Source organism: Ipomoea nil, unplaced genomic scaffold, assembly GCF_001879475.1.
Source record: "Ipomoea nil cultivar Tokyo-kokei standard unplaced genomic scaffold, Asagao_1.1 scaffold1407, whole genome shotgun sequence".
Classification (NCBI taxonomy): Eukaryota; Viridiplantae; Streptophyta; class Magnoliopsida; order Solanales; family Convolvulaceae; genus Ipomoea; species Ipomoea nil.
Window position 1 is genome coordinate 286804 of NW_017617835.1, and position 8727 is coordinate 295530.

Consider the following 8727-nt stretch of genomic DNA (forward strand, 5'->3'; position numbering starts at 1 on the left):
TTTAATGTTGATAACGAAATTAATGCGTGTGAAAAATAAAATAAAAAATTAGAATAATATTATCAAATGAAAGCGAAGCATAATTAAAATAATACAATATCACTTTATTTCGTGATCCATGTTGCTACAACTTACATGGACCATGATGAATAGTAAAATTTTCCCAATTTAATATCGTTGATAAAATGATATATTGAAATAATAACTGCGAGCAGGCTGGCTGATGAGATAATTACGCAAAAATTTCAGCGAAAAGTTAAAGAAATAAAAATACATTGAATTTGATGATTGTAGTACGTCCGACAACATTATTACGCAAATACATTGCATTGCATTCGTGGAAAATAAGAGAATGACCCACACGGTCCCACCAGGCCAGCACCGTGGAGATTGGGGAAAATTAAACCAACATCCAATTACGACTTTGTCAAATACTCCACCAATATATATATATATATATATATATATATATATATATATATATATATATATATATATATAGAAGAATTTGCATAGTATTGATTGGTTTAGGGATCTAATTGTAGTTTTTTTTAGTACAGTGACTCAATTGTAGTTTTGTGTGCACTTCAGTAACTTATTTGACCTTTATTCCCTTTTAATTTGATCCCTTAGTAATAACAATAATAATAAAAACAACAACAATTATAAAATATAGGGTTAATTCCACTACTGTTCCCTTGTTTTTTGTAGCAATTTCAAATTTAGTACCAAACTATCGTTTTTGTCATTTAACATTTTAGACTATTATTTTTTGGACATTTTTAGTCATTCTCATGACTTTTTCTATTTTTAGTAAGGATATTTTTGTCTCTTTATATTTTTCTTTTGTTATTTTTTTCCGGTTTCAACCGGTTTAATTGGTTTAGGACTTTACTAAAAATTGGTTGAAAATATGGCTACTAAAAATCAGAGGTTAAGTAAAGTTCTAAATCAATTAAACCGGAAAAATAACAAAAGAAAAATATGAAAAGACAAAAATTCCCTTACTAAAAATAGGAAAAGTGATGAAAAGGATTAAAAGTGTTCAAAAAAATAATAGTTTAGGATGTTAAATGACAAAAACGATAATCTGAGACTAAATTTGAAATTACCACCAAAGACAAGTGACCTCTGATGAAATTAACTCTAAAATATATCATGGACCATGATTCATTATTATAATATTGTAGGTTCATTAAGAATAAATCAATTTACATATTATCATTTACACATATTATTCTTTATTATTATTTTTTAAATAAAATCAATGTTACAAATATATTATTATAAATAGGGAAAATTGCACTTTTGGTCCCTCAATTGTTTCCAAATATGCAATGTAGTCCCTTATTGTCAATTTTTGCTAAATTAGTCCCTCAAATGTTTCAATTACAGTCAATGTAACTCTGCGATCAAATTTGTTAGTAATATTGTTAAAACCATGGACAATTTGGTAATTTCGCAATAGCTTTGGTTACACACCAACCTCTTCCGTTCTCAGTCCCCTCTCTTAGACGGACAGCAGCCAACATCACCCATCATCGACAACCAACAACGAAACTTTCTTTCAGCTTCTCACCTCGACAGTTCTTTTCGGCACGAGTAGACATCTCTAACGACGAACAGAGCAGTGCCAACTCTCTCTCTCTCTCTCGCTTCCTATCGCGGCGGCAATCTTGGAGGAGCTCCGGTGAAGCAACGGAGACGTCAGCCAGCAGCTCCGACGACTCTTTCTTCCAGGCAACGAGATTCCTTCAAGCGTCGTGGCGGAGTCCAACAACAGCAGCTCCGACGACTCTTTCTTCCAGGCAACGAGATTCCTTCAAGCGTTGTGGCGGAGTCCAGCAACAGCAGCTCAGTCTCCCCTATTTCTATCGATCTTCCTCCTTTCTCCAAGCGTGAAATCACCGGCGTAGGGGGAAGAGAACCCTCCGCGACGTAAATCATCGATCTAAGAATTTTTGCACAATTTGTTCGGTCGATTCAGGAGGCTCCGGTCAGGTATCCACAACACATTCACCACCGCAGATCTTCTGTGCTGACAGTGAAGCAGCATCCCGGCCGCAGCGATGGTTTCCATCAACGACGAAGAACCTTCACAGATTTTGACCGATCATCAATATGAGGACGACGATCACTTTGCAGAGGTCGCAAGAGTGGTTCGCTGCTACTCGTTCGTCGCGTGAAAGGAGAGTTGCCTTGTCTGCTCACTGCCGTAGCCACAGCTCGCCGAAGGAGCCGCTATCCTGACCCCTCGCCGCCGTCGCCAGAGCTCACGAAACTCCACCATGTCACCGCTGATCTGCTGCTTGACGAGAGATAGACACCGAGAGTCGAGAGAAAAAAGGAGGAGAGGGGGCTGCTGGAGGGGACCTAGACCTCGTTGGATTTGCTTGCTGCTCGCGTGTAAGAAAAAAGGGTGGTAAAGAGGGGTAAAGTGAAATTACCATTTTGTCTATAGATTTAACCGTGATTTGAGACAAATTTGACTGCAGGGCTACATTGACTACAATTGAAACATTTACGGGACCAATTTAACAAAATTGACAATGAGGAACTACATTGCATATCTGAGAACAATTGAGGGATTAAAAGTGCAATTTTTCTTTATAAATATTTCATCGAGAACTTTTAAATGATACATAAGTAGCTTTATTGAACTGGATGGCCCTCTCCACAAGATTAAAATGATAAATGACAATTAAGTAAGCATTTATTTCTTTTGTGTTTTCCAATAATTTTTTCGTTTCTCTGCACCTTAATGTGAATCTTGACAAATGCATGCATGCTCTGTAAAAAACATAATGCATTCAATTAAATAATTCTTCCCAAATTCAATTAAATAATTATTCAACTTTTACGGCATGCAACAGATCAGATCAACCTAATTATATAATAATTTTTTATATTAAAATTTACTTGGTTTTAGTTTTTGCCATTTTCTCCATGTTTTTGTCGTGTCGGCTGGTTTCAACGTTCACTTAAGCCTCCGAGAATGAATTGTGAGGGAATTGAAGAACAAAAAGAGATCCCATGCATGCATGAATGATCAAGCATTATTTATAATTTTTGATATCTTTCGTGTTAAGGTTATTGGTGCACTAATAATTTAACATTGTACAATCAGATCGCATAATAATCAGCCAAAGAATGCCGTAATAATTTTTTTTTTTTTTTTTAAGTGTTAATTAACGTACATCCGGAAAGGTCAGATCTAGAGAGGGAAGATGGAGATCAGAGAGTGTGAATATAATTAAGGTTGAAGAGAAGTGCATGCATTTCATCAACAAAAATTTTCTCAAGAAAGTGAGAAATGAATATCATGAAAATGGGTGCATTGAACATAATGGTTAGCTAGCAGCCTAGCAGGCAAAGGATGACATGTAGGACCAATCCCAATTACATTTGTCCTAGCTTCCTAAGTCCTAAAATTGTGCAAATTATAGTGAAACTTGGTTCACATCACAAGATAGACAATGATAAATATTTATTTTTAATAAATTAAATATTTATTTTTAATGTTTTAAAGATTCATTGTTAAGTAATATACTTAAAAATAAATTTTCAATGTATTAAAAATGATTTAAATAAAAGTAAAAATTCAGACACTAAAAATAAAATTAATGTTAGTAACACAGTCACGTTACAATTTAGACTATAATCGCTAAAATTGTAGGTGCATAATTGAAGAAGAAAAAGTGTGATCTTGAATGCTTTATTCACGCCCAGAGAAGCAGAATCTGTGGCTATACGATAAGACTTAAAAGGTTTAGACAATGTGCAGGTGGAGCGAGTCTGGTGCTCTCCACTCTCCAGTGGTTCAAAGTCTTAACAACACAGTTGAATCATCTTTTTTTGGTGATTTAATTTATGTCCATTTGTTAGTTCGGGAGTCTGTCTCTTTGACTAATTGCAATGAGTGATTTTTCTACCCTCCTTTTTTCATCTAACAATTTGAACTAGACCTTTGTCTACAAGATCCTGTAAGTAAGTCTCCCCCAATTCTTCCATGATGTAATATATATGCCTCTAGCTTTAAGAATCCCTCAACAACCCATAGCCTAATCAATTTTTTCACAAAAATCATACTATCTTCTAGGAAAACACCAAAATACTCAAAATGTGATAGATGTAAGGGCCTTTGTAGTTTGTAACACATCATCTAGCTGGGGCTGAGAGGAAACATGCAGGAACTTTCTATGTTTAGATCCATATATACTCAAAATGTATTTACTAATAAAATTATATTACACTCTTTAAGATTCTGAATGTCAAATTTAGAAAATTCAGTAGTGTATTAGACTTTTTTTTTTTTTTTTGAAAGCAAAATAACAATAGATTTAATGAAATCAGGGAAACATAGTCTCAGTACAAACTGTTTACCTGAGGATAGGCTACTGTAACTAAATAATGTGCTAGAGAATTAAAAGAACATGGAATAAACTGAATAGAACAAGCATTAAAAGATCTCATCATACGGGCCCTACAATCTGTAATGGTAATGCCAACGTAAGACTTGTAAGACTTGTAATTCGTCGAAGAATTGGCCAATCTGTGACAAAGAGTAGAACAATCTGAGAGAAGACAAACTGTAGTCACTTCCTGAATTTTCAGCAACGTTAGAGCTTCCTTACATGCCATAGATTCCGCCATTAAAGGGCTTGTGCAATGCGGTAACGGTCCATTACTCCATTAGCAGCATCAACAAAGGTACCGTCTGGCAAGAGGATGATGGATCGGAGCCGTAGGTAGCTCTGCTCGTCCAAGAAACAATACAAACTACATCAACAAAAGTTGGATACATACAGCATTGGAAATTATCCACAAATTACATGCATAAGAATGTAGCTCCATACAAATTATAAAGTTTGGTTTCATGTCTTTTTTTGCTGAATCCGAGTAATGACCCCATGTCGTCCACGCTCAAATGTGTGATAAATTGTGCTCTATTCCTCTCAGCTTTCATCCTCAAAATGGAAACCAAATAAGAAACATGAAGAGACATGAAACATGAACGCTCAGAAAACTTTAATTTAAAGAAAATACTTCATTGAATCATAAGGCTCAGAATATAATATAGGGGAAATTGTAATTTATGCCCTTCATAAATATGCCAATTATCAATGTTACCTCTGAATTATTAGTGGTATAAATGTTGCCCCTCAATTTTCAAAACGTGACATATATTGCCCCTCCCCTAAATTATTAGTGATGTATATGTGGTTACACGTCGTCTTTCTTGTTCGAAGGCCACACTTTTTATCCTAAGTTTTTCTTTCTTCGCTTGTTCTCCTTCCGTCGACAACAATTTTTCTTCTTCTTCTTATAAGGGGAGGGGCAATATATGTCACCTTTTAAAAATTGAGGGGCAACATTTACACCACTGATAATTTAGGGGTGACATTGATAATTGACATATTTGTGGGGGGCATAAATTACAATTTCCCCTATAATATATATAGGTTGCAAAATCCACAAATTAAATTGTAGAATATTACCTTCAAGGAAGAGTACAATAATCACGTACAACAAGTCTAGTGTATCCAAGGCACTCCAATTGCTTTTCATGAATTTGTTTAGCAGAAGTAACAAGGGAAGAGTCACATCGAGTCAACTCAATTAACTGCAATGTTGTAATATCAGCAAATTCAATAGGAAATTTTTTCAATTTCCTACAGAAATCAAGTATTAGGCATTCAAGAACTGGAAAACTAGCACTCCAATGCTTAAAATCTAACACTGCAATTTTCAAGTACTTTAATTTGTAAAATCCATTCTCCGTTGTTTTCCACTCCGAGCCACAGAATGCTTTACGTTTCAATTTTAGAGCCTCAAGATTAGGCAATGTGGCAATAATGGCCATGTCATCCCATGGAAGGCAAGTTCCTTGAAGTGTCAACTTCTTGATGTTTAGTGGAAAAGATGTCGGAAGTCGAAAGACATCATGAAAATTAACTTTTTGTGGTACATCAATTTTCAAGTACTCCAATCCACTAAATTTGCCAAGACCATTGAGCCAATCATATGACGAGGAAGGGCCCTCATTTAAAAGCTTAGGTTTTGAAACAGAGTTGATGTCAATGTAAATCCCGAGTTTCTTCAAACATGGAAATTTTATGTAGTTTCCCATACTTCCCCAACTACGTTGAGCACATAGATATAAGCAAGAGATACTTTGCAGGTTATGATGAATCCACTTTGGAAGACAAACCGACGACTTACGGAACATAACATGCCTTAGTTGTGGCATATTGTCCAAAATATCAATCGGCGACTTCCAAACCTCCCCCGGAGCATTAGGTCCAATGGTTTCAATAATAAAGGTCTGCAATCTTCGAAGCATAAACCATTTGTAATCTTTAAGGGGTGCATTAGTTCTCAGGGCTAAGTATCTCAAAGAAACAAGATTCACTATTTCACTTGGTATGTCAACCAAATCACATAGACTTAAGTCCATCACCCTTAACAATTTAGGATAGAAGCGAAATGTTTGGGATGAGTAATTGGCCAATAATCCAGAAGCCTTAGGAAAATATAGAATTGAACGAAATTCCTGATGAGATGTGTGATTAATACTAATAGGAGAACCCAAATGGATGGATTGACTGCTGATCCAACGGCAAGCTTTTCCATCCAAGCCTGTTGACATACGCATGTGATTTTTGGATCCAAGCTTTTGTATCCAATATTTTGGATCCAAGAATTTTGCTAATCCAATGCCTGCAGGCTTACTAAGACTATGAACTCTACCCACCTCAACATTATTATTTTCATTTATAACATCCAAAAGGTTTTCCCTCCGTGCTTCTTCCAAGCAAAAGTTATGCAAGAGGTCATGGAGCTTACAAGACTTGATTTTTCCATCACAACTCCACTTAACAATTTGAACTAGACCTCTATCTACAAGATCTTGCAAGTAAGTCTCGCCTATCTTTTCCATGATTTCTCCATTCTCAAACTTTAAGAATCCTTCCGCAACCCAAAGCATAATCAATTTTTTCACACAAATCATACTATCTTCTGGGAAAATACCAAAATATAGGAAACAAACTTTCAAGTGCAGAGGTAAGTGGTCATAACTTAGTGATAGTATTTTTGAACATTTTTCTTCTTGATGTGTGTTGAGAAATGAATTCAAATTTTCAGCAATATTCTCCCACTGGGTTCGTGATGGCTCATTGAACGAGGTGAGAAGCCCAGCAACCACAATGATGGTTAGAGGTAATCCTTGACAATTTTCAAGGATACCTCTACCAATTGTCTCAAATTCAATGGAGAAATTTTTTTCTTCAAATACTTTCTTGTAAAATAAACTCCAACTTTCATGAGGATTTAAGAACCGCATGTTAATATGAAGATTATTGTTACCTGAGCCTGCAGAATAGTCAGCCACTTGTTTAAGCCTTGTAGTCAATAATATTCGACTTCCATTGAAATCTTCTGGAAAATATCCATGGATGTCATCCCATGCCTTGGTTTCCCATATATCATCCATAACAATTAGGTATCTCTGACCCATCAACTTTTTACGCAATTCATTTGCAAGATTATTGTTGTCTACTCCATTGGTAACATTAGAACCCAGAAGCTGAATGAGCATTTCTCTAAGATTATGCTTTTGTGATACTGTAGCCCATGCTCGAACATCAAAATGAGTAGCAATTGTTGCATCTTCAAAGACTTTTTTAATCAAAGTAGTCTTGCCAATGCCTCCCATCCCCACAACTGAGATGACTTGGAGTTGTTTTGATAGTGAAGTAGTGAGCTTGCACACTATGGTATCAAATTGATCAGCACATCCTACCATTACATTATTCTCTGGCTCTGAGGAAGAAGTTTTAGAGAAACTACCAACTTTGATATTCTCAATTGCGTTTCTTCTTTGCGGCGGCTCTACAGAATGGCTGCTGTTCTTGCTCTCAATCTGAATCCTCCGTTCAATTGATGTAATTTTTCGCTTTACTTGTTTCAAGGTCTGATAAAGACTCTCAGAAGGCTCAACAACGTCGACTGACTCGTTGAACATCAAATAAAGTTGATGTAATTCTGATTCGATCTTGTCTTCTGCATCACGAGCCACCCCTCTGATCTCTGACTCCAAGACTCTCCTTGTGATCTTGTTGCGAGAATCCTCCAAAAAGGCTTGCAAATTTCGAATCTTGTCACGCAAAGATTCGATCTTTTCTTTATGACGAATTAAGGTATCCCTTCCACCATCCCAAAAAAGGATATCCTTTCCAAAACGCTCTAGAAGATTAATCTGTAATGTATTTAGTAGAGAAGTGATAAGAACGAAATCCATTATATTGTATTGAAGCTAGATATATGGATCTATCGGAGTTGAGCAAAATAAAATATATGTTTCAGAATCTCAAAGAGATGAAGCAATTGAATGGATCTGATCGTCTTTCATCAATAGTTTACTTAGCTTAGCTTAGCTTTGAGACATCATAATTTGATGATGGAGGAGTGTGTGTGAACAAAACTGCAAGTCTTCCAATGAAGTCTACCCACAGTATGGACACGTGTGTGGTACACACGTAAAGAGGGATCTACTGTAAAACAAAAATATCTATGAAACATAATTTCTACATACAATTCCTTTAATTTTATAATTAAGGCAATAAAAAATAAAATTAACTAATTATACATTCATAAATATCTAGAAATATGTTTAAATGCATACATATGCTATGCACTATAATAATTTACATAAATACATATTAA

At 35.5% G+C, this 8727-nt stretch overlaps 1 protein-coding gene across 1 annotated transcript; it reads right to left on the reverse strand.

Annotated features, from left to right (window-relative positions):
* Positions 1-4886: 4886 nt before the first annotated feature.
* LOC109186454 (putative late blight resistance protein homolog R1B-17) lies at positions 4887-8502 on the reverse strand. The gene is made up of 2 exons (XM_019336439.1): positions 5459-8502; positions 4887-5071 (listed from the first exon to the last, which is right to left on the reverse strand). Exon 1 carries the CDS (start codon positions 8300-8302, stop codon positions 5501-5503), a length of 2802 nt encoding a protein of 933 aa, XP_019191984.1. The 5' UTR covers positions 8303-8502; the 3' UTR covers positions 4887-5071; positions 5459-5500.
* Positions 8503-8727: the final 225 nt, after the last annotated feature.